This window comes from Mobula birostris, chromosome X (assembly GCF_030028105.1).
Source record: "Mobula birostris isolate sMobBir1 chromosome X, sMobBir1.hap1, whole genome shotgun sequence".
NCBI lineage: Eukaryota > Metazoa > Chordata > Chondrichthyes > Myliobatiformes > Myliobatidae > Mobula > Mobula birostris.
The window spans coordinates 48,510,564-48,537,475 of record NC_092402.1 but is presented as its reverse complement, the minus strand read 5'-3'; the positions used below and the strand labels follow the sequence as shown (position 1 = coordinate 48,537,475).

Below are 26,912 nucleotides of genomic sequence, written 5' to 3'. Positions count from 1 at the left end.
AGTGGGAGAACATTTTGGAGATAGTGATCACAATTCTATCTCCTTTACCATAGCATTGGAGAGAGATAGGAACAGGCAAGTTAGTGAAATGTTTAATTGGAGTAAGGGGAAATATGAGGCTATCAGGCAGGAACTTGGAAGCATAAATTGGAAACAGATGTTCTCAGGGAAATGTACCAAAGAAATGTGACAAATGCTCAGGGGATATTTGCGTGGGGTTCTGAGTAGGTATGTTCCAATGAGACAGGAAAAGGATGGTAGGGCACAGGAGCCATGGTGTACTAAGGCTATTGAAAATCTAGTCAAGAAGAAAAGAAGAGCTTACAAAAGGTTCAAAAAACTATGTAATGATATAAATCTAGATGATTATAAAGTTAGCAGGAAGGAGAGCCAGAAGGGACCATGAGAAGGCCTTGGCGGACAAGATTAAGGAAAACCCCAAAGCATTCTACAAGTATGTGAAGAGCAAGAGGATAAGACGTGAGAGAATAGGACCAATCAAGTGTGACAGTGGAAAACTGTGTATGGAACCGGAGGAAATAGCGGAGGTACTTAATGAATACTTTGCTTCAGTATTCACTACAGAAAAGGATCTTAGTGATTGTAGGGATGACTTGCTGTGGACTGAAAAGCTTGAGCATGTAGACATTATGAAAGAGGATGTGCTGGAGCTTTTGGAAAGCATCAAGTTGGATAAGTCACCGGGACCGGACAGGATGTATAACAGGCTACTGTGGGAGGCGAGGGAGGAGATTGCTGAGCCTCTGGTGATGATCTTTGCATCATCAATGAGGACAGGAGAGGTTCTGGAGGATTGGAGGATTGTGGATGTTGTTCCCTTATTCAAGAATGGGAGTAGGGATAGCCCAGGAAATTATAGGCTAGTGAGTCTTGCTTCAGTGGTTGGTAAGTTGATGGAGAAGATCCTGAGAGGCAGGATTTATGGACATTTGGAGAGGCATAATATGATTAGGAATAGTCAGCATGGCTTTGTTAAAGGCAGGTTGTGCCTTACGAGCCTGTATGAATTTTTTGAGGATGTGACTAAGCACATTGATGAAGGTAGAGCCGTAGATGTAGTGTATATGGATTTTAGCAAGGCATTTGATAAGGTACCCCCTGCAAGGCTTATTGAGAAAGTAAGGAGGCATGGGATTGAAGGGGTCATTCCTTTATGGATCCAGAATTGGCTTGCCACAGAAAGCAAAGAGTGGTTGTAGACGGGTCATATTCTGCATGGAGTTCAGTGACCAGTGGTGTGCCTCAGGGATCTGTTCTGGGACCCCTACTCTTTGTGATTTTTATAAATAACCTGGATGAGGAAGTGGAGGGATGGGTTAGTAAATATGCTGCTGACACAAAGGTTGGGGGTGTTGTGGATAGTGTGGATGGCTGTCAGAGATTACAACGGGACATTGATAGGATGCAAAACCGGGCTGAGAAATGGCAGATGGAGTTCAACCCAGATAAGTGTGAGGTGGTTCATTTTGGTAGGTCAAATATGATGGCAGAATATAGTATTAATGGTAAGACTCCTGGCAGTGTGGAGGATCAGAAGGATCTTGGGGTCTGAGTCCAGAGGACACTCAAAGCTGCTATGCAGGTTGACTCTATGGTTAAGAAAGCATACGGTGTATTGGCCTTCATCAATCATGAGATTGAGTTTAGGAGCCGAGAGGTAATGTTGCAGCTATATAGGACCCTGGTCAGACCCGACTTGCAGTACTGTGCTCAGTTCTGATGGCCTCACTATAGGAAGGATGTGGAAACCATAGAAAGGGAGCAGAGGAGATTTACAAGGATGTTGCCTGGATTGGGAAGCATGCCTTATGAGAATAGGTTGAGTGAACTTGGCCTTTTCTCCTTGGAGTGACGGAGGATGAGTGGTGACTTGATAGAGGTGTATAAGATAATGAGAGGCATTGATCATGTGGATCGTCAGAGGCTTTTCCCCAGGGCTGAAATGGCTAGCACAAGAGGGCATAGTTTTAAGGTGCAGAGGAGATGTCAGGGGTAAGTTTTTTTACGCAGAGAACGGTGAGGGTGTGGAATGGGCTGCCGGCGGCGGCGGTGGTGGTGGTGGAGGTGGAAACGATTGGGTCTTTTAAGAGACTCCTGGATGGCTACATGGAGCTTAGAAAAATAGAGGGCTATGGGTAAAGCCTAGGTAGTTCTAAGGTAGGGACATGTTTGGCACAGCTTTGTGGGCCGAAGGGCCTGTATTGTGCTGTATGTTTTCTAAGTTTCTATTCCCCTACCCCGCTCCTAAATCTACCATTCTTACAGTATATTCATATGTTAGATGTAACTTCCCTCCATTAACATCATACATCTGGAGCAACTTAGTCATAGTCATAGTCTATTGATCCCGGGGGAAATTGGTTTTCGTTACAGTTGCACCATAAATAATTAAATAATAATAAAACCATAAATAGTTAAATAGTAATATGTAAATTATGCCAGGAAATAAGTCCAGGACCAGTCTATTGGCTCAGGATGTCTGACCCTCCAGCGGAGGAGTTGTAAAGTTTGATGGCCACAGGCAGGAATGACTTCCTATGACGCTCTGTGTTGCATCTCGGTGGAATGAGTCTCTGGCTGAATGTACTCCTGTGCCCACCCAGTACATTATGTAGTGGATGGGAGACATTGTCCAAGATGGCATGCAACTTGGACAGCATCCTCTTTTCAGATACCACCGTGAGAGAGTCCAGTTCCATCTCCACAACATCACTGGCCTTACAAATGAGTTTGTTGATTCTGTTGGTGTCTGCTACCCTCAGCCTGCTGCCCCAGTACACAACAGCAAACATGATAGCACTGGCCACCACAGACTCGTAGAACATCCTCAGCATCGTCAGGCAGATGTTAAGGGACCTCAGTCTCCTCAGGAAATAGAGACGGCTCTGACCCTTCTTGTAGACAGCCTCAGTGTTCTTTGACCAGTCCAGTTTATTGTCAATTTGTATCCCCAGGTATTTGTAATCCTCCACCATGTCCACACTGACCCCCTGGATGGAAACAGCGGTCACCGGTACCTTAGCTCTCCTCAGGTCTACCACCAGCTCCTTAGTCTTTTTCACATTAAGCTGCAGATAATTCTGCTCACACCATGTGACAATGTTTCCTACCATAGCCCTGTACTCAGCCTCATCTCCCTTGCTGATGCATCCAACTATGGCAGAGTCATCCGAAAACTTCTGATGATAACAAGACTCTGTGCAGTAGTTGAAGTCCGAGGTGTAAATGGTGAAGAGAAAGGGAGACAAGACAGTCCCCTGTGGAGCCCCAGTGCTGCTGATCACTCTGTCGGACACACAGTGTTGCAAGCACACGTACTGTGGTCAGCCAGTCAGGTAATCAAGAATCCATGACACCAGGAAAGCATCCACCTGCATCGCTGTCAGCTTCTCCCCCAGCAGAGCAGGGCGGATGGTGTTAAACGCACTGGAGAAGTCAAAAAAACATGACCCTCATGTTATTTGACATGACTGCCTTGCTTTTATGTTGAGAAGGTCAGTTCCTGTTTTGTCAATCCACTTAAAGTGACTTTGTTATCCATCTCATGTTATTTGGAGTTAACCTCTGGCTGTTCCTCACATCCAACTGTCTGGTTGACTTGGTGTTGCCAATAAGTATTCCGATTATCCAGTCAGCAAATCCTCAGAGTCCACCTGGGAATGGTAATTCTTCTAAACCCAGATCTGCTTTGGTTATGCTTATCCCCATCAGGATTTGATTCGTGATCCAGGTACATGGGACTAAAGCTCTTATGATCATCTAATGCTTTGTTTTCACTGTACGCACTTCCAAGTATTCGCATGTAGATTTTCATTGATTCTATTGTATTTCTTTGTTCTGCTGTGAATGCCTGTAAGAAAATGAATCTCAGAGTAATATATGGTGACATATACATACTTTGATAGTAAATTTACAACACTTTGAACTTTGAAGATTGAAATCATCACCAATCTTTTACTCAGTACCAGCTCCATACCCCTTGATTCCCTTAGTATCCAATACTCTGTTGATTCCCAGTGCTGAATACACCAGGCAACTGAGGCTCCAACCCTGCTGTGCAAAACATCCCAAAGATACACTAACCTTTGGGTGAAAAACTTCCATCTCAGTCCTCAATAGCCAATTTCGATGTTGAGGTTTAGTCAGAAGGACATCTATAATGTCAGACCTGTTAAGATCTGTGGAAGTTTCCATGAGATCACCACTCCTTCTTCTAAACTGTGGAACAAGAGTTCCCAACCTGGGGCTCTCAGACCCCTTGGTTAATGGTAGGGATCTACAGCATAAAAAAGATCAGGAACCCCTGTTGTACAAGAGTATTGGCTCAGTCAGTTAAATCTCCCCTCAGAGGACTATCCCAATAATCAACTGATGGAACACACTGCCAGGGGTGGTGGTAGAGGCAGATACATTAGGGACATTTAAGAGACACTTTGATAGGCACATGGCTAAGAGAGAAATGGAGGGCTATGTGGGAGGGAAGGGTTTGATTGATCTGAGAGTAAGTTAAAAGGTCAGCACAACTTTGTAAGCTGAAGGGCCTGTGCAAAGCTATACAGTTCTATGTTTTATGTTCTATGTTCTATGTTCAATCTGGTGAAATTTCACTGCACTCTCTCCACAGCAGAGATACCCTTTCTTAGGTAGGGAAACAAAACGCGTACACTGTAGCGGTGTGCTACACACAGCGCTAGAATAACCACACGGAGTCGGTGAGTTAGAGTTGCGATGTAAGAGGTTTATTCAAACTTCGCGGCCTGCTTTAAAGCCTTCCCATTTCCGCCCTCCCTGGGGCGGGATTGCTGTGGGGAATGCATATTCCCAGACCCTTTCCGCGCGGGGGATTTTCCCCCTGCTGGTGAAGATGGCCTGGCGCCCTTTTTGGGGCCGGCCCTCTGCCTGCACACGCTGTTGTGGGCCGGTTCGTGTGTGCTAGAAAGTGGGTCGCCACAACACTATATTTCAGATATCATCTCACCAGGAACCCATATAATTTTGAAAAGATGTCATTACTCTTACACTCAATTTTCCTTGTAATAAAAGCCAAACTTGCCACTTGTCTTCCTAATTGAGGATTCTACCAAATTAGCTGTGAGATGAGGCCGCATAAATTAGCAAATAAAGGTCCTCTCTGCTGAGATGTTGGTGCAATTAAAGCGTTAACATATAAAGAATCAGGAAAAATAAATTGATATTTCTCAAATTTATTACAGCAGCATAGGAGAAACGCTGCAAACAATTCCGAAACAGCAGAGCTTGCTGAGTTTACCCAGTGCAGTTTGCTCTAACCCATGACCCCAGTCCAAAGGTACCAATGGCGAAAGATGGCATACACTGAGGTTATATGCACACATAACTTCCCCATAGTGGAGGTGTCTAAGACCAAAGGGCAGAGGGCTTAAGGTGAGGAGTAAGAGGCTTACAGGTGATCTGAGGAAGAACGTTTCACCCAGAGGTGGCTGGAATCTAGAGCACGCTGCCTAAGTGGGAGATGGAAGCGGGTACAGCATGGAGGTAAGATTTAAGAGGTATCTACACAAGCACTTAAATCACCAGAGTGTAGAAGGCTACCAATCACATGCCGGTAAGGTGGATCAGTGTGGACAGCTAGCATGGACATGATGGGGTGAATGGCCTGTGTCTGTGCTGTATGGTGCTATAATTCTATGATACATGCCAGTGAACCCCATCATTTTCAGGGTGTGTTGTGTACTCTACATTCCTGCACACATCATTCCCAGTAATTTTATTCTTCTTTGGACCACCTTATTTATGCTGACCATCATGCCTATGTATACTAATCCCACTTTACTGCATTAATTCCATGTTTTGTAAATTCAGGTACTTGTCCAGATGCTTCTTGAGTGTTGTTACTACTCCTGCCTCCACCACCTCCTCTGTGAGCTCATTCCAAATACCACTATACCTTGTGTGAAAAGTTACTCTTTAGATTCACTTTAAACCTCCTCCCTCGCACCTTAAATCTAGTTTTAGGCATTCATTCCATCAAAAATTATGCCTCTCATAATTTTATATACCTCTATATGTCACCCCACAGCTTTGTTTGCTCCAGGGAAAACGCACCCAGCCTATACCGAAGTTCAAAGTAAATTTACCATGTACTACCTTGAGATTCATTTCGTGCAGGCATTCACAGCAGAACAAAGAAATACAATAGAGTCAATAAACCAAAGTACAAAAGAAGACAATCTGTGCAAATAAAAAATCGATAGTTGGAAAAATAAATAATTACATACATGCTTGTACATAGATAGACAGATTGATAGATAGTTAGATAGATAAACCTGAAAATATGAGTTGTACAGCCCTAGAAAGTGAGTCTGTAGGTTGTGGAATCAGTGTTGAGGTGAGTGAAGTTATCCATACTGGTTCAGGCGCCTGATGGTTGAGGGGTAATAAGTGTTCCTGAACTTGGTGGTGTGGGACCTGAGGCTCCTGTATCTCCTTCCTGAAGGCAGCAGTCTTCAATATAACTCAAGCCCTCCGATCCAGGCAACATCCTTTTGAAATTATTCTGCACCTTCTCCAGCTTAACCACATCTTTCCTCTAATGAAACCTCTAGCTTTTAATCCAATTAAGTTACACTATCTGCACTTATTATCTGCAAGATTGCAACCATATGTGGAGTGCTGACACTCCAGGTCCTTCAGGTGAAGATATGGGTCTACTAAGACAATATTACTTTCTATACTGTGCAGTCAAATGTAATGGGGGCACAATAGAGTCTCTATTATGGAGTCTTGGAGCATGTCCACCAATCTTCCTTTGGCCAGCGAATGACTCATTGGTTTGAAGAATTTGTATGTAATTGAGCTAATCCATCATTTACTGTGGCTTGCTTTCACGCTGTGACATTCTTTCTTTCTCTCTTTTCATAAATGGTTTTGTTACATTAGATGTTCCCCTGTCAGTTGGAATCATCGACCCTCGAGTAAACCCCATCTTGTTGAATGCTGCGGAGTTTCTCTGGGACTCAAAGAAACAAACCTCTGTCTCCATTCAGGTTTGTGTCTTTTCCTCCTTCTTCCCTCTGTTTCACTCCACTTCTCCTCTCTCCTTACTGCAATCCTCAACTTATCTCAGTCTTATCTTCTTTGTTCATCCCTCATCTCCCATTGCTCATCCTTTCTTCTTTATTTTTTCCTTCTTCTCGTGTTCTGTTATATTGGTCTCCTGCCACGCGGTTACCTCATTTTTCGGTCTCAGTTGGTCTCTATATCTTTTGGGCAGTACATGAGGCAGGCAGTTTACTGGAGCAATGTACACAATGTGCTGGAGGATCTTACCGAGTCGAGCAGCATCTGCAGGAGGAAAGAAATTGTCAATGCTTCAGGTCGAAACCCTGCATCAGGACTGAGAGTGGAGAGGTGAGATGGACAGCATAGAGAAAAGAAGCTTGTCTTTATTCTTGCCAGCTTCTTTATGGTGACTCTCACACCAGTAGAGAGGTGTGCTGGCTCCGAAAAGGTGAAACTTTGACAGTTTCTTTACACCCACAGATGCTGCTCTGAGGGGGAGCTTCTTTACTCAGAGGTGGTGTGTGTGTGGAACAAGCTTCCAGTGGAATTGTTAGATGTGGGTTCATTTGTAACATTGAAGAGAGATTTAGATAGATACATGGATAGCATGGGCATAGAGGGCTACAGTCTGAATGCAGGGAGATGGATCGAGGCAGGAGACTAAGCTGGCACAGACTAGATGGGGCCATAGGGCCTGTTTGTGTGTTGTAGTGCTCTGTGACTATGACCCTATGACTTGCTGATTTCCTCCAGCATACTGTTAGTTGCTCCAGATTCCAGCACCTGCAGTCTCGTGTGCTGCCAGCAGTTTACTCCTGGTCAGTTTCCTTCCCCAAAACGAGATGATGATTGGATCTTTTCTCCCCATCTCTGAACTGCGGCAATAAACCATTTGGCCATCTTGATCCCTCTGCACGAGTCCATTGATGTCAGTTCCATTGTCTTAAAGAAACCCTTGCACAGTTGCTTGCTCGACAAGTATTTGAGTTTCATTCAAACTACAATTAATTGACGTGCTTTACTATGTGTGGTATACTCTATGTTGGAGTTGTATTTCTAAGAGCAGCTTAGAGAATGTTTCCATTCCAAATGAGCCTTCTTATTAGTTGCATTAGTGGGTATGAAGCATTCTCCATTTTCAGTCAGTGCTGTCTCACAAGAAGCTGTTGCAGAGAACCCTTCCCTTATGCACAAGTAGCCAAGCTCCAGCCTAAGGAGTTCTGAACAATTATCTCCAAAACCAGTACATCCTCAGCCCCCTATTTTATTCCCTGTGGAGCCAGATTCTGCTCTAAATCCATCCAGAAGCTTGCAGATGATACTATCGTGGTGGGGCATATCTCAAATAATGAGTCCGAGAACAGAAGGAGATAGAGAGTTTAGTAACATGGAGCCATGACCGTAAACAAATGTCAACAGGACAAAAAGCTGGTCATTGACTTCAGGAAGGGGGGGCAGTGCACATGCTTCTGTCAGTGGTGTTGAAGTTAGAAGAGCTGGGAGCTTCAAGTTCCGAGGAATGAACATCAATACCCTGTCCTTGGCCGACAACGTAGACACCATAGACAAGAAAGTGCACCAGTGCCTCTATTTTCTCAGGAGGCTGAAGAAATTTGATGTGTCTCTGTCAGACCTTACCATGTTTTATCAATGCACCATAGAAAGCATTTTGCCTAGATGTACAACACCAATTGCTCTGCCTGTGACTGCAGAGGGTGTGGACACAACACAGGGAAACCAAACTCCCCTCCGTGGACTCTGTCTATTCTTCTCACTACCTCAATAAGTCAGCCAGCATAATCAAAGACCCCACCCAACCCAAACATTATCTCTTCTCCCCTCGCCCATTGGGCAGAAGATATAAAAGCTTGAAATCATGAATACCAGGCTGTCAAGGATAGCTTCTACCTAATGAGACTATTGAACAGTTCCCTAATATGATTAGATGGACTCTCACCATCATAATCCACCTAGTTATGATCTTGTACCTTATTGTCTACCTGCACTTTCTCTATAGTTGTTACACTTCATGTTGCATTCTGCTATTGCTTTATCTTGTACTATCTCAGTGCACTGTGTAATGAATTAATGTGTATGGACTGCATGCCAGACAAGCTTTTCCCTGTACCTCAGTACAAATGATGATAATAAACCAATTCCAATTCTCTAATTTTAAACAGTGCAATGTTTTCAATATCTGTACCAGCCACCTTTGCCATTGACATTGCATTGCAATTATTGGCATGCTTGCCTTTATTTGTCGAGGCATTGAGTTCAAAAGTCTGGAAGTTATGTTGCAGCTTTATAAAACTCTGCTTAAGACTGCATCTGGAGTACTGCATATAGTTCTGGTCACCCCATTCTCAGAAGGGTTTTGGGTCTTTGGAGAGGATGCAGAGGAGATTCACCAGGATGCTGCCTGGATTAGAGTGCGTGTGCTATAACAAGAGGCTGGACAAACTCGAGTTGTTTTGGGTGGAGGCTGAGGAAAGATCTGGTAGTGGTTTATAAAATTATGAGAGGCATAGATAGAGTAGATGGGGAGTATCATTTTCCTAAGGGAGAAATGTCTAATACCGGAGGGCAAATATTGAAGGTAAGAGGGGGTAAGTCCAAAGCAGATGTGAGAAGCAAGCTTTTTTTTTTTTTTTTTTTTTTTTTTTTTTTTTTTATTATATATATTACTCAGAGTGGTGGATGCCTGGAACATGCTGCCTGGGGTGGTGGTAGAGGCAGAAATATTAGGGGCTTTTAAGAGACATTTAGATAGACACATGAATGTGAGGGAAATTGAAGGATAAGGACATTGTGTAGGCAGAAGAGGTTAGCTTAGTAGGCCATTTGATTACTAATTTAATTGGTTTGACTCAACATTGTGGGCTGAAGTGCTCATTCCTGTGCTGTACTGTTCTACGTTCTATGTCTTATATAGTGCAAAGCACTACTACTGTTCAGCACGTGCCACTCAAGACTTACCTCTGAGCTTCAACTGATGAAAATTTTACCAACTCTGCTCCTCAGGTTCACTGCATCAGTACAGAATTCACTCCCAAGAAAAATGGTGGAGAGAAGGGGGTGCCTTTCCGAATCCAGGTCGACACGTTCAAGATGAGCGAGAATGGAGATTACACTGAGCACCTGCACTCTGCAAGTTGCCAGGTCAAAGTATTTAAGGTACCACACTTTTTTGCCACAGTGGAACCAGGAGGTCACCACAACCCATTTATCAATGTTAACAAAAATGTCTATAGCTCGGCAACTGGCTGTAAACACTTCACAATGGAGCAGGAGTGTGGTTGTTCAGCTCTTGGCAGCTTAACCCAGTCATTAGGTGAGGAACTCATTGAAGAATTGATGTTGTTTATTCTCAAAAAACACAAGAGATTCTGCAGATCCTGGAAATCCAGATTAGCAAACACAAAATGCTGGAGGAACTCAGCAGGTCAGGTAGCATCTATGGAGAAGAGTCAACGTTTTGGGCCGAGTCCCATCATCAGGACTGGAAAGGAAGGAGGAAGTGAGAATAATAAACAAGAGAAAACCTCCAGATGCTGGAAATCCAAGCAACACACACAAAATGCTGGAGAAACTCAGCAGGTCAGGCAGCATCTATGGAAAAAAGTACAGTCAACATTTCTGGCCAAGACTCCTATATTCCCTGGCCTTGATTGCTGCATTTTCATCATGGATGTCCAATTCCTATACACTTCCATCCCCATCAAGAAACTAGCTTGTATTCATTCCCCTCCTCCCACCTTATTCCATCTTCTTCTCCCTTGTTTTCCAGTCCAGATGAAGAGTCTCAGCCTGAAACATCAACTCTTTGTTCTTCTCCAAAGATATTGTTTATTCTCATCTGCCTGTACTTTATCAGTTCATCAAATCCACTGTTCCTCATCTGATGACTGGGTTAAGTTGCCAAGAGCTGTACAAACACACTCCTCCTCCATTGTGAAGCGTTGCCAGTTGCCAAGCTATAGGTGTTTTTGTTAACATTGATAAACGAAATGTGGTGACGTCCTGGTTCAAATATGGCCTTGTTTTTGTTCTATTTATCAAAGTGTTGGCTCAGTCTGGAGAGAATTCAGTGTAGTTGCCTGTATGCTGGTCCCTCACCTAACGATCTGCCTTTGTACCAAAACTCAAGACAATGAGAATCAGCCAACGGTTGTAGCAAAACAGGCTACAGGGAATGAATTGTCACCTCTTCTAAAATTATGGGAATGCAGTGGCCAAATTGCTCACAGCGGGCTTCCAAAAATCAGCACTGAGAGAACAATCAGAGAGGGATCAGAACATGAGAAAATAAAGTAGGAGTTGGGCAGATGCCCCCTCAAGCCTGTTTCATCATCCAATCAAATCCTAGTGGATCTGATGCAACACACAAAGGAGCTAGTGGAGTCCAACAGGTCAAGCAGCATCTGTGGAGAGAAATGGACAGTCAGTGTTCCGAGTCAAAATCCTTCATCAGTCCTGGAAAGAAAGGGGAGGTAGCTATTAAAAAGAAGTACGAGGAAGGTGGTGGGGGAACAAGAGCTAGCAGGTGATTGGTGGATCCCAGTGAAGAGGATGACTGGCAGATGAAGGAGGGAAGAGAGTGGGAATGAGGTAAGAAGCTGGAAGGTGATAGGTTGAAATGACAAAGAGCTGAAGATGATGTAATCTGATAGGAGAGGATGGTGGAGCATGGATGAAAGGGAAGGAGGTGGGGAGAGGAACCTTTGGGGGGAGATGGAGTGTATGGGAAAGGTGAAAGAGATCAGGGCAACACACACAAAATGCTGGAGGAACTCAGCAGGCCAAGTACCAACTAGGAAAAGAGTTCAGTCGACATTTTGAGCCAAAACGTCGACTGTTTACTCTTTTCCGTGGAGTTCCTCCAGCACATTGTGTGTGTTGCTCAGATTTCCAGCATCTGCAAATTTTCTCTTGTTTGTGAAAGAAATCAGGCCTGTTTTTGTGCTGTTTATTTCCATGACCCTAAAAGAGAAACTGTTGAAACACCCGCAGGTCAGGGCAGGTGTAGAATGAGAGACAAAAGATAATGTTTCAAGTTGAAACTGCTTGTGTGCCAAGTGTCTGCAGCATTTCTTTCTTCTTTTAGTTTCTTACACATTTAGATTTTCTTGAACTGATCTCAGATCCTGTAGAAGGGTATTGAACCTAGCTTCAGTAACCATGACCAAGAATTTGGGAAGTAAATTAGCCAAAGTGCCTGAGCCTGCTCACTAATTGGTGATCTTCATGTATTGATAAATATTGTGTGAGTTTTCCTCAGTGTTCCACCAGTTTCACACATAGAGTGGCCACCGGGCTGGAGAGACAACCTATATCACAATGGGGGTGCTGGGAACAGACCCAAATGCAAGACACAGACACTGAAGTACGAGGAACAGGACTTGACTAGAGTTGGAACATGACAGGATATAGACAAGCAGGGACAAGAACGCAGACTTGGGCTAGGACATGGACTAGACAGGGAACCCGGACAAGGAACTATGAACTAGGAGCCTATTGCCCTTTATTAGCTTTGTAACATCTGTAAAGTTAGATATTATCACAGCGGGGGCGTTGGGAATGGACCCAAATGCAAGACACAGACACTGAAGTACAAGGAACAGGACTTGACTAGGGTAGGGACGTGACAGGATACAGACAAGCAGGGACAAGAACGCAGACTTGGGCTTGGGAAGGCAGGACCAGGACTAGGAACCATGAACTAGGAGTCTGGTGTGGGCTCTGAGCCTGAGACTGGACAAGGACCCAGAACCTGGGTCTTGCCTTGGTCTTGGGCCCCAGAACCAGGCAAGGACATGACATGACTACAGGACAGGAGGCTGGGGTCTTGAGGCTGGAGCTTGGGGACAGGCTGGGGTCTTGAGGCTGGAGCTTGGGGACAGGCTGGGGTCTTGAGGCTGGAGCTTGGGGACAGGCTGGGGTCTTGAGGCTGGAGCTTGGGGACAGGCTGGGGTCTTGAGGCTGGAGCTTGGGGACAGGCTGGGGTCTTGGGTCTTGGAATGCAGAGGCTGATAACTCAGAGACTGGAGCTCGGAGACAGATTGGGAACTGTACATCAACATGGAGCCAGGACTCAACTTTAACACGACACCAACATGAGACAGGACAGTACAAAGACAGAGCCAGGACTTCTACTTAGACAAGCCGGGACTCAACTTCATCTCCACACCAAGGAGGGACAGGACCATCCATTGGGTAACGACAGAACAGCCAGACTTCCCCAACAGAGGCAAAGACAAGACAAGACAAGACAGAGCCCCCCGCAGGGCAACGGCAGAATGGCCTGACTTACCCCATGAAGACGGGGACAAGGCAAGACAGATCCCTCCATAGGGCAACGGCAGAATGGCCTGACTTACCCTACGGAGGCAAGGACAAGAAGAGACAAACACTGAAGAATGATATGTTCCATCTCTGCAATGGGGTTGCTCCAAGTCATAGTTACAGCCAGCAACCTAGGCTGGCTATGAAAACAGCCGGATCCTTACCTAGCTTGGAGTGGCTGACAACTGCTCAGCTAGCCCGGGAAACAGCCAAATCCATACCACAAAGACAGCTTCGACTACCAACAGCAAGGCTCCATGAAGCGATGGTTCTCTAACGCAGCCTAAAGATGGCAAGTGGCCGCTCTAGCTTTCCACCAGCAGGTTGCTCCCAGGGAATCTTGACAAAACAAACCAGCCACTCACACTTGAGCCCAAGGCCACTTATATTCCAAGCCCCAAGATGGGAATCAGGTGCCTATGATTAACTCAACCAAAACATGGGACAGCTGGAAGACCCGGAGTCCTGAGTCCATGGACCGGACCGTGAACCGGAATGCAGACTTCACGGACCGGACCATGACAACCTATTCTCATAAGACCATGCTTTCTATTTCAGGATTCTGACATTGTTCTATTTTTTTTTAAGAAAGAAGCATTAAAAATACATTCATGAAAAAAATAACATTCTAATATTCATTCCCTTTCATTCCCCTTCCCCCACCCACCTATCTTCCACCTATCACCTGCCAGCTTGTGCTCCTCCTCCTCCCCACACCTTTTTATTTTGGCTTCTACCCCCTTTCTTTCCATAGCCTCAGTCTGAAACATAGAACATAGAATACAGAACATAGAACATAGAACACTAAAGCACAGCACAGGTCCTTTGGTCCACAATGTTGTGCTGACCTTTTAACTTACCCTAAAATCAATCTAATCCCTCCTTCCTGTATAGTTCTCTATTTCTCAATCATCCATGTGCCTATCTAAGAGTTCTGTAAATGCCCCAGTGTATCTGCATTTACCACCACCCCTGACAGGGTGTTCTATGCACTCACCAGTCTATGTATAAACAACTTTCCTCTGACATCCCCCCTATATTTTCCTTCATGCCCCCTGGTATTAGCCCTAGGAAAAGGTTTCCGGCTGTCTACTCTTACCTATGCCTCCTATCATCTTGTAGACCTCTAACAAGTCACTGTCATCCTCCTTCACTCTGAAGAGAAAAGCCCAAGTTCATTCAACCTATTCTCATAAGACCATGCTTTCTAATCCAGGCAGCATCTTGGTAAATCTCCTCTGCACCTTCTAAAGCTTCCATATCCTTCCTATATGAGGCAACCAGAACTGAACTCCGTATTCCAAGTGTGGTCTAACCAGGGCTTTGTAGAACTGTTTATTCCCCTCCATAGATGCTACCTAATCTGCAGAATTCCTCCAGATTTTTGTATGTTTTGTTCAAATATTGAGGTGTCTCCTAAATTGAACATTTGAATAAACAGATTCTGGACTAATAGATGTCATTTTCACAGGATTTGAATGGAAGTACCCAGTTGGAGTTTAAAGAAAATTGTATTTCCATTGCATCTGTCACAATTTTAGGATGTCACAAAGCAGTTTACAACCATTGAAGGCCTGTTTTGTTGACAAGTGAGTACCAATGTTCCCCCTAAGGTGTGTGTATGTGCGTGCACACATCTTTTGCTACCAGCGCACAAAGGAATTTAAACTGCGCACAAAAGGTTGTCACCCTGTACCTTGTTGGCATGTTAAGTATATTTCACGATCATACGCAATCATATTTCCTATTCTGGTTTCTGATTTGGACGGTGTTGACAATGTGGAGGTTGTGATGATTTGTCTGCAGATTTCAGAAATAGCTTATTTATACTGTTTTTATTGAAGAAATTATTGATTCACAATGTCGGATTCCAAAGAAGCAAAGGGCATGAAACACAAAAGTTAAAGCTAGTTCAGTTAAAACTGAGTGGCTCAATGAAACAGTAGAAATTGTCGCCACTAGAATTTGCAAGTGGGAAGAAGTGGAGTGATATTTGGAAACTAGACTTTTTAAAGCATTATTTAACAAGCAAATCACATATGGATGGTATGCAAAAGCTCCAGTGAGAAAATCCTTCATTGCCCTGTACAGGCCTGCTACATATGTTTTGGGAGAGAGCAGATGAATGAGAGCGAAAACGATCAATCCCCGAGATCAAAATACTTAGTGTTTAGCTAGCTGTTTTAATGAATACCTCTATATAAAAAATTCAATGCGCACATGTTGTTGTCACTGGGCAAAAAATTGTACAGCACAAGATTTTTGCACACACTGGTCATTACAAATTAGCGGGAACATTGGTAGGTACTGCTGTAAAGCACGAAGTCCAAATATCAATTTGTACATAGCAAATAAGTGTAAAACACAAAATAATAACAACATGATTATTCATTAAATTCCAGACCAAAGGTGCAGACAGAAAACTGAAGACTGATAAAGAGAAAATAGAGAAACTGTCTCCACAGGAGAGGTCCAAGTACCAGCTAGCATATGAGGCTACAGTCCTGACTGAGGTGAGGTCGGAACAGGCTCCCAGCGAACTTTCCGATACTTTCTTGGCGTTTGACTCATCGGCCTTCTTTGCTTCACTCAGTGTTCTCCTTGGCCTGACACTTTGCCCTGCTCAAGCAGAAGCCCAACCAGAAGTCCGAGCTACAGCCCAAGCTCTCCAGTCCCATTCAACAGCACTGAGGGGTAAGTTGTCCCTGACCTCATCTCTATGATTTAGTGCATAAATATTGACAGCTCCAATCTGTCAAAGCAAAGCTGCCAAATCTTGTCATCAACCCTCCCCTTCTAATGAATCATTTGAAATGTTAGATGTTGTTGACAAAGGCAACAATTTCTTCTAAAGGAGAACATAGAACATAGAATATCAAGCAGTACACCATAGTATGGACCCCTTCAGCCCACAATGTTGTACCTACCCATATAAACCTACTCCGTGATCAATCTAACCCTTCCTTCCTAAACAGTAAATAACCCTTACTCCATTTTCTTACTTCCATCTGCCTACCTACGAGTCTCTTAAATGTCCCTATTGTATCAGCTTCTACCACTACCCTCAGCAGAGCATTCTAGGCACCTACCACTTTCTATGGGAAAAAAAACTATTTATCCAACCTGATGGCATGAACATTGATTTCTCTAAATTACAGTAATTTTGGTAGCTCTGGTTCCCCTCCTCCTTCCTTTCTCCCATGGTGCACTGTCTCTCCTTTCAGATTTCATCTTCTTCAGCCCTTTACCTCTTCCACCTATCACCACCCAACTTCTTACTTCATCCCCCTGGTCTCATCTGTCACCTGCTAACTTGCGCTCCAACCTCCTTATCCTCGCTTCTTTGCCCACCCTTTCCAGTCCCGATGAAGGGCCTCGGCCCAAACTGACAACTGTTCATTCCTCTTCATAGATGCTGCCTGATTTGCTAAGCTCATGTGTGTGTGTGTGTGTGTGTGTGTTGCTCAAGATTTTCAGCATCTGCACAATCTCTTATGAATCTGACATCTCCCCTAAAACTTTGCTCTGTTCAGCTTAAATGATGTCACCTGGTGTTGGCAACGCTGATGAGACTGTTAAGAACTGTGCATTAGCCAATGTGTTGGAGACAGAATGGGGCATATATCTAGGCTCACAGCAAATATCTGCTGTGCAGAAAAGGAAACAAAGTGAAGAAAGAAAGTACAACAATCTCTACCAATAAAAGCAGAGAAGATTCACCAAAAAAACTGCAGTGGTTGGAAGATACTCATACAGTAATTATGTGCTTCAAACCTACTGTATCTCAAAGTTCAGAACGATTTCAAAGCAAATTTATTTTTCAAGTACATATATGTCACCAAATACTACCCTGAGATTCATTTTTTGCAGGCATACACAGTAAATACAAAGAAACACAATAGAATCACACTCGTCAAAGATGGACAAACAACCAATGTGCAAAAGACAACAAATTGTGCAAATTAAAAAATTAAAGAACAAAATAATAATAATAATAAGTAATAAACATTGAGAACATGAGTTATAGAGGCCTTGAAGTGGAATCTGTTCAGAGGTGGGTTGAGTGAAGATATTTTCTCTGGTTCAAGAGTCTGATGGTTGAGGGGTAATAACTGTTCCTGAACATGGTGGTGTGAGAACTGAGGCTCCTGTACCTTCTTCCTAATGGCAGTAGTGAAAAGAGAGCATGGCCTGGACAGTGGGGCTCCTTGACGATGGATGCTGCTTTCTCGTGGTAGTGCTCCGCGTAGATGTGCTCAATGGTGGGGAGGGCTCTTCCAGTGATGAACTGGGCTCTATGCATGACTTTTACCAGGTGCTTACAACAGTGCATTCACATCCAACCAGAACATTTTGGTGTTCAGGCTTAACATTTATCCATCAAGATAACTGTGCTCTAAACAGCTGTAGAATTTTGTGAATAAAATATGTGAGGGTCATTTTACGTGCTCAACAAAACCCACAGCCCTTTACTTCCATGAAGAACAAACCCAAAAACAGTCGCCTTACACTGACGTCATTACATCAGACACTGTCTCTTAAAGTGAACACAACTCAATAACAGTGTTTGTGAATTATGTCAAACAGCTTCTATTACGAACAACATGTGTCATCTGTCGCTCATTACATGACCCTACACAGCCTTTGACAAGCATGTACATATCACAGACCAACAACTAAAGAGTGTGACAGCGAACAGGACACATTCCCTGGGTTATTTGAGCCGGGTGGACAGAGGTAGAGAGGGCGCTGCTACAGAATGCAACATCCATTATCAAGGACCCCACCATCCAGGACATGCTCTCTTCTGACTACTATCATCAGGCAAGAGGTATAGGAGCCTTGGCTCCCACACCACCAGATTCAGGAATAGTTATTACGCTTCAACCTACATTTCCTCACACAGCCCCCCCCTAGAATTCATCAAAACCGCATTGTGAATCTGCCTAGAGCTCGTACGAACCACCTGGTTCGGGTCCTATGCGCCTTGGTTGGAGTAACAGCAGGTGCCTCTGGCTCATCCAGGGTTGTGCTGACACACACATGGTCATGTTGTGATGCAGGGGGAATGATAGTGGAACCATCAAGGTTTTGGTGGGCTGGTTTAAGGTGATCTACTGAAATACATTCAGGTTTACCCTTCCAAAAGTTGTTTAGCCCTGTTCCAAAATGCGCAACAGGCCATTGTAAGGGAGCTTAATGGGGCATTGATGTGCATCGTGGCAGACAAAAACAAACGAGGTGGAAGTTAGGTCAACAGGAACCCAAGAGTGCTGATGGGAGGCAGGAACAGGTGTAGAAGAATTGAGTTTACACGGGAGGCAGATGCTGCTGAGGCACAGATGGGGAGATTGTGGCATCAGGAACAAAATCATCCGGCACCTGTAGTGGCTGTCTGTACACCAACACGGCTGCAGGGGATTGCAGGTCCCCTTTTGGAGCTGTTCTGAGCCCCAGCAGGACCCACAGGAGATGATTATGTCTATCAGGGAGGCCCATCAGTGAAAGTGCTTGCACAGGCCATTGGATTGTGGGTGATACGCCATGGTGTGATGCAATTTAATGACAAAGTTCAGGGCCATTGTGGCCCAGAGGTCTCATGTACACTGGGGACTATGGTCGGAAGAAACATCAGATGAGGTGCTGAGCGGAGCGAGCCAGGTGTTGATGAATGCCCAAACCATGTCCACAGTCATTGCCAATACTAGAGGGAAACCTCCGGCCATCTGGTGGTACAGTACACCATTGTAAGGAGATGTGCAAAACCACCAGGTGGGAAAGGACCAATCAAGTCCACATTGGTGTGGTTAAACTGTAGCTCAGGGTCCTCGAAAGGTGCTGATGGTACATGAATGTGACGGTTAGTTTTCTCCTGCTGACACACAACCCAGGTTGCACTGCAGTCTTGCATGTCCTTCCTAAGGCCATGCCACACAAACGTTAAAGCAACCAGTTTCAGTGAAGCCTTCCCGTCCGGATGCGAGAGGCCGTGAATGGAATTAAAAACACTAGGCCTCCGGTTTGCAGGTATTATGGGGTGAGGGTGACCGGATGAGACACCGCACAGGAGAGAAATTCCTGCGACCCTGAACTTGATGTCAACCTACCGCAGGCCCACGAATGCTCTCTTGTAAGCCTGGACCTCTGGGTTGGTTGACTGGTCGGCTGCCATGCTGGCAAAGTCAACCCCTACGTGTATGACATCGATGGCAGGCTGCGAGAGGCAATCAGCCACAGTATTATTTTTCCCTTCAGTGTGCTGTATGCCTGTCATGAATTCTAGGTGGCATTGCTGCCGTGCAGACCAACGGGTCTGAAGCTTTGACCATCACATGCATGAGGGGTTTGTGGTCAATGAACGCTGTGAAGTGCTGACCCTCCATTAGAAAATAAAAATGGTGGGTGGCCAGATAGAGACCAAGAAGCTCGCATCAAAAAGTTGCTGCACTTCCCATCTGGGGTTGGGGGGTCATGCGGAGCAGCCAGCTGAAGAAAGCGAGCAGCTGCCATATGTTGTGCACAGCATCCACAGCATACTCTATGGTATCTGGGGAGCGAGTGCACCAGTAGGGTCATGTTTGAAAGAGCTTGTTTGGTGGGTCGTGTCCGCTGACCACTCGAGCATGTGATTAGGGGCGCTGCCTTTAAGGACAGTATACAAGGGGAGCATAAGTTCAGCAGCTCATAGAATGAGACGGTGATAGAATTCACCATAGCCAAAAACTCTTTGTGCTTTGGTAATGCGGGGCAGTGGAAAGTCCATAACAGCGGCAACTTTTGACGGTAGGGGTGTTGCACTTTCTGCAGAGTTGTGGTGGCCAGGAAAGTCAATAGTGGACAACCTGAACTGGCATTTCACGGGGTTAATAATCAGCTCATGATGGATCGGGCGCTTGAAAAGTATGCGGAGATATGATCAGTGTTCGGTTTTGGATGCCCTGGCAGCAAGTATGTCATCACGGTAAACAGAAAGAAAACCTTAAGTCTTTTAACACAGATCCCATTAGTCACTGGAAGGTCTGTGCTGCATTTTTCTGTCAAAATGAAATGCGCAGAAACTTAAATAGGCCAAACGGGGTTATGGCAGCAGTTTTGGGTACGCCCTCTGTGTACACAGGCACCTGATGGTAGCCCCCGACTAAGTCTCCTCAAGAAAAAATTATCTTTCCAGCTGAACATGCTTAAAAGCCTTGAATATGTGGGAACGGGTAACGATCGGGGTGGTGGCCTCGTTAAGGAGGCGGTAATCGCCATATGGATGGAAACCACCATCGGGCTTAGGGACCATGTAGAAGGGTGAAGCCCAGAGGCTATTCGACCTGCGTACAATGCCAAGTCTTTCCATGCTGGCAAACTCAGTGCTGGCCAGCTTTTCTGAGTCTAGTCTATGTGCAAGGGCATGGACTGGTGAGCCAGTTGTGGAAATGTAGTGCTTGACCCCGTGTTTTGTGACTGTAGTGGAAAATGTGGGCTCAGTGAGGTTTGGGAATTTGCCCAACAGGCAAGTGAATTCACATGTATGCACTAGACAGAGCCAATGTTGGGGACCTACTGAGGGTACAGGGTAATGGCCCAAAGTTCTTTACGTCCACAGGCTGGCAGTTCACAAACCAACAACTAAAGAGTGTGACAGCGAACAGGACACATTGCCTGGGTTATTTGAACCAGGTGGACAGAGGTGGAGATCAGCTTGTAATTCGCGAAGAGCAAGGGTTTGGATGATCCTGGGGTTGCGTGCCAGTTAATCACAGGCAAAGCCCTCCCCACCATTGAGCTCATTTACAAAGAGTGCTACCCCAAGAAAGCAGGACCCCCACCATCCAGGCCGTGCTCTCTTCTCACTGCTACCATTGGGCAGGAGGTACAGGAGTCTTAGGTCCCACACACCACCAGATTCAGGAACAGTTATTATCCCTCAACCATAGGCTCCTGAACCAGTGGGGATAACCTCACTCACATCAACACTGAATTGACTCCACCGCCTAGAAACTCACTTTCAAGGACTTTACAACTCAGTATTATTTATTGACATTTGAATTTATTATTTGCCAGTTTGTTCTCTTTTGCACATTGGATGTTTGTCAGTATTTGTTAAGTATAGTTTTTCATAAATTCATAGAGTCATAGGAAAGTACAGCACAGAACCAGGCCGTTCTGGCCATCTAGTTCGAGTCAAACCATTGTATTCTATTTCTTTATTTTCCTGTAAACACCCGCAAGAAGATGAAACGCAAGGTAGTATATGGTGGCATATATGTACTTTGACAATAAATTTGCTTTGAACTTTGAAGGTATATTTGTGATGGTGTCACAGGATAGATTTCTGTGTAGCTGTGACTGGAGCAGTGATCACTGGATAACATTTTCCTGCATGTGTACTTTACTGATACTAATCCTGCATCCCAAGAGGTTTGAGCTGTGTCTGACAGATGTTTCTTTTGTTGCAGGAGTTATTCACCCCCCACTCACCAGGGAGACCGGGTGGGACAAAACACAGTGGAGGTCAGCATTCTAGTTCTAACATCCGGCCACTATGGTTAGCCTCAGAGGACAAAATAAGCCAATAATGTAGACTGGGATTGGACCAGACAAGGAGCAGAAATTCCTTCGCTGCACATAATACAGCACAGAAATAGACCCACTGAGTCCATGTTGACCATCAAGTATACTAATTCCATTTCCTAAAACATGGTGCATACTGAAGATTCTGGAAGTTCTGGATAGAGTGGATATGGAGAACATGCTTCCATCAATAGCAGATTAAAGATAAAGATCAGATTTAATTGTCACATGCATATCAGAACATTGAAACATATGGTGAATTGCATCATTTGCATCAATGACCATCTTAGGATGTGCTGGAAATAGCCCACAGGTGTCGCCATGTTTCCAGTACTAACATAGCATAATGTACTAATTCAAACCCTTAAGTCTTAGGAATGTGGGAGGAAGCTGGGGCACCTGGAGTAAACCCATGCAGTCAGTGAGAGAATGTACAAACTCCTTACAGACAGTAGCCAGTATTGAACCTGGGTTACTCGGGCTGTAAAGCATTACGGTGTAGGGTAACGTAATTGGTGGAAACGTACATAATTCACAACATTGAGTTGGGGGTTCACTTTAAGTGGCTGGTCTGACGTGATGACGTAATTGTGTAAAGGGTTTTATCTCTGCTTTTGTGTTCAGTTTTTTGGAGTTCTATAAATGAGTTGTACGTTTTTTTTAATGTCCTCATGTCATTTTATTTGTGAAAGCTTACATTGGTGACCCCGATGCTCTGGGACGATTTCAGAGTTATTGAACTTGTCGGCCAATGCAGTCACTTTGGAACTGCTGGAGTTTTGGGAGCACTTGAACACGATAAATACCAATCACTGAAAACTTGCCTTTTACAGACTCTTGGACTGTCGGAGCCTGAGCACACTAAACAGTTGCTCTACTTATACGTTCTCGGTGCTGGTAACCTATCGGAGCTAATGGACCACATGCTGTCTCTGCTGGGAAATCACCATCCTTGTTTTATTTTTAAAGAACTCTTCATGCAGCAAATGCCTGATCAAGTTCACATAGACTTCGCTAATGCACCCATGATGGACTATAGGGAGCTTGCTAAGATGGCTGACAGTCTACACTCACCCGGTGTATCATTTCTCCTCCTTTCTCTACCTCAATAAGCCCGGTCAGCAAGGCCCCCAACTCAAGAACGCCTGCGGCTGTGAAACAGACGAAGCCGGGCCAGTGCTTTTACCCAACTCGCTTTGGTATAAACACTAGCAAGTGCTGACTACCTTGCAGCGTCAACAGTGCCAGAACGTCGGGACATCGGAGGTCTGGGAACACCGTGGGTTCCCGCTGCCGGGGACGTCTACTGTTCATTACGGACACTCTCTCAGTGCATCGCTTCCTGTGTGACACGTGTGTTCAAGTGAGTGTACTGCCAGCATCACCTGTTAGTGAGAAGGCAAAGGGTGACAGAACCTCGCTGGAGGCCACCAACAGAAGCAAGGTCCAGACTTATGGGACAGGATGGGTGACACTCTGCTTCAGTGGACCACGTTACACATGAGAGCTCGGCCTGGCTAATGAGGATAGACCTCTGCTCGGTGCAGATGTCCTATAAGGAGGAGATTGATAGGTATCTAATTAGTCAGGGTATCAAGGGATATGGGGAAAAAGCCGGAAATTGGAAATAGATGGGAGAATAGTTTAGCTCATGGTGGAGTGGCAGAGCAGACTCGATGGGCTGAATGGCCTTCTTCTGCCCCTTTGTCTTGTGATCTTGTGTGCACAAGGATTATCAATCAACCTTAAGGCTTGTGGCTATCAAGGACTTAGGGTCATTACCCTGCTCCCCCAGTAAGTTCCCATATCGACTCTGTCAAGCACACATACCAGCACGTGTGAGTTTACTCGGCTGCTGAGTGAACTCCCAAACCTCACCAAGCCCACATTCTCCACTACAGTCACAGAACATGGGGTTGAGCACCACATTCCCACAACTGGCCCGCCGGTCCGTGCCCGTGTGCATAGACTGGACCCAGAATAGCTGGCAACATGGAAAGACTGGGCATTGTACGCTGGTCAAATAGTCCCTGGGCTTCACCCCTTGCTAAGTCTGGTGGTGGTTGCCATCACCTCCAATCGTTACCCAGTCCCACACATCCAAGACTCCTTCGCATGCTTAGCCAGAGAGTTCATTTTTTCCAAAGCTGATCTAGTTAGGGGCTACCATGAGATGCTTGTGTGTTCGGAGGACATTCCCAAGACGGCTGTGATAAAAGTTTGTCTGGCGCAGCATTAGGAAGGACTCGTGTGACTGGACTGCAGCCTGTGTGGATTGCCAGTGGGCGAAAATTAACCATCATGTTCAGGCACCACTGGCATGTTTTGAGGTCCCTGAGTGACGGTTTGACCATGTCACTGTGGACCCTGTTAGTCCTCTTCCCCCTCCCACGGTTCCACGCAGCTCCTTACCACCAGGTGGCCAGAGGTCATCCCTCTCGCTTCGATGACGGCCGCAGACGTGGCTCGGGCGCTCATCAGCACCTGCATCGCACTGTTTGGCACCCCATCTGTATTTCCTCTGACCGGCGTCCCCAATTCACATCAGACCTCTGGGCTGCAATGGCCCAGAACCTCGGTGTTAGGCCACATCACACCACAGCATATCACCCGCAGTCCAATGGACTATGTGAGCGGTTTCACCACTCCTTAAGGCATCTTCTAAGGGCTTCCCTGACCGATGAGCGTTGGCATGATCGTCTCCCGTGGGTCCTGCTGGGGCTCAGAACAGCCCCAAAAGAGGAACTGCAGTGGTTCACTGCTGAGTTGGTACATGGGCACCTGTTACGAGTGGCAGGTGATTTCATTCCTGACTCAACGAGTGCCCAGTCAGCCTCTCAACAGCGTTCCACCCTCCTCAGTAAATTCAATTCCTTTGCACCTATTTCTACCTCCCATCATGGCGTACAACACACTTGGGTTCCTGTTGACCCACATTCTGGCCCGTTTGTTTTTGACCGCCATGATGCACACCAACGTCCCCTTCGGCCCCCTTACGATGGCCTGTCCCACGTTTTGAAACGAGGAGATTTTAATCATGGATAAGAGGGGTAAACCTGCACGTATTTCAGTCGATCACTCACCAAGATTTAGAGGATTCTGCTGCCATGCCCCCACCATCATGTTGACACACCTCTGGACGAGCCAGAGGCATCTGCTGTTACTTCACCCACGGAGCACAGGACCCGAGCCTGGCAGGTTCACAATGCCAGTTTTAGTGAACTCTTGGCGGGAGGCGGGGGGGCTGTGTGGTGTAGAAATGTACATAATTCACAACCACCAATACCGAGATGGGGTTTTACTTGAAGGGGTGCGTCTGACGTGATGACATAATCACGTAAAGGGTTTTTAACACGCTTTCAGTTTTCTGGAGTGCAATAAATGCGTTGTACGTTTTTTTTCATAAACATAAAATGCCTCATGTCTTCGTATTGTATGTGTGAAAACCTACAACACTAACCATCACAATACCATGCTGTGGTACAGTTTATAGCAGAGTCTAAGACCTGGGGGCACAGATTCAAAATAAAAAGGTCTTCATTTAAAACTGAGATGAGGGGGAATTCCTTCAGTCAGTGGGGAATCGTAGAATTTATTGTCAAAGAGGGCAAGCCATTGGGTGTATTTAAGGCAGAAATTGGTTCTTGATTGGTAAGTGGGGGCGGTGGTTAAAGGAAGAAGGCAAGAGAATGCAGTTGAAAAAAAATCAGCCATGATGAAATGCCGGAGCAGACTTGATGGCCTGAATGGCCTAACTCTGCTCCTATACCTTATGGTCTTGTGCTGTAATTTAGTGACCAAACATTGACATTGAAGGTTCCCTAAGTGCTGCCTCGATGGGATTTCAATTCACTGACCACTCCAGTCTTTTTGCTACCATAGATCCAGCCACTGCACCATGAAACTCATTACAGGAGCATAAAACCCCAAATCAGAACAAGAGGCCTCAGAGTCACTATTAATGTTCTTCAGTTCTTGGGCCAGTCTGAATTATTGCCCATGCCCAGTCACCTTTGAGAAGATCTGGGCAGCTCGGTAGCATAGTGGTCAGTGCAATGTCATTACAGCACCAGTGGCCCGGGTTCAGTTTAGCCTCTGCCTGTCAGGAGGTTGTACCTTCTCCCCATGCTGACTTGGGTATCCTCTGGGTGTGAAAGATTAGCTTTATTTGTCACATGTACATTGGAACACACAGTGTATTTGTCACATGTACATCAAAACATACACTGAGATGCATCATTTGTGTTGAATCTGATCAGCGAGAGTTGCGGTGGACAGTCTGCAAGCGTTGCCGTGCTTCTGACACCAAAATAGCACGCCCACAACCTACTAAGCCTAACCTGGACAGCTTTGGATTGTGGGAGGAAACCGAGGCACTCGGAGGAAACTCACTCAGTCGCAGGGAGAACATACAAACTCTTTTCAGACCATAAAGGGAATTGAACCCCGATCGGTCATCACTGGCATTGTAAAGTGATTGCACTAACCGCTATACTACCGTAGACTTACGGGTTATTAAGTTAATGGCTACATGGTGTACTTGGCTGGTATGGGCTCATTGGGCTGGAGGGGCCCGTTACTGTGCTCCGCCTACTTGAACTACTACATGCTCCGGGTGAAGCTGAAAGAGAGAATCCATAGTGATAGGTATACGAGTCAGAACGATGTATCACCTCCAACAACCTTCACCAAGAATAGAATAAGTTTAAAATTCCCATTTGTGAAGAAATACATTTTACTCACATTTCGCTCTCTTTGCAGCATCTGTCACCAAAGCTAACAATTCAGGAAACACAACAGTGGCTTCATCTCCACCGATTCACCACCTTCTGTAAGCTGTTTGCCAATTTCTCAGGTAAACCTCCCAGTTTTTTCATGATTGTGTGTGTGTGTGTGTGTGTGTGTGTGTGTGTGTGTGTGTGTGTGTGTGTGAAAGAGGAAGGGAG

General features: G+C 45.3%; 1 protein-coding gene across 1 annotated transcript in view; it reads left to right on the top strand.

The window, feature by feature from the left end:
* LOC140191504 (transcription factor CP2-like protein 1) overlaps positions 1–26,912 on the top strand; it is a 100,365-nt gene that overhangs the window by 52,303 nt on the left and 21,150 nt on the right. The window contains exons 8-13 of the mRNA XM_072248957.1: positions 6,940–7,046; positions 10,084–10,236; positions 15,807–15,917; positions 15,998–16,098; positions 21,852–21,906; positions 26,728–26,821. Of these exons, the coding sequence (XP_072105058.1) occupies positions 6,940–7,046; positions 10,084–10,236; positions 15,807–15,917; positions 15,998–16,098; positions 21,852–21,906; positions 26,728–26,821 (621 nt within the window). The remainder of the gene's footprint in view (positions 1–6,939; positions 7,047–10,083; positions 10,237–15,806; positions 15,918–15,997; positions 16,099–21,851; positions 21,907–26,727; positions 26,822–26,912) is intronic.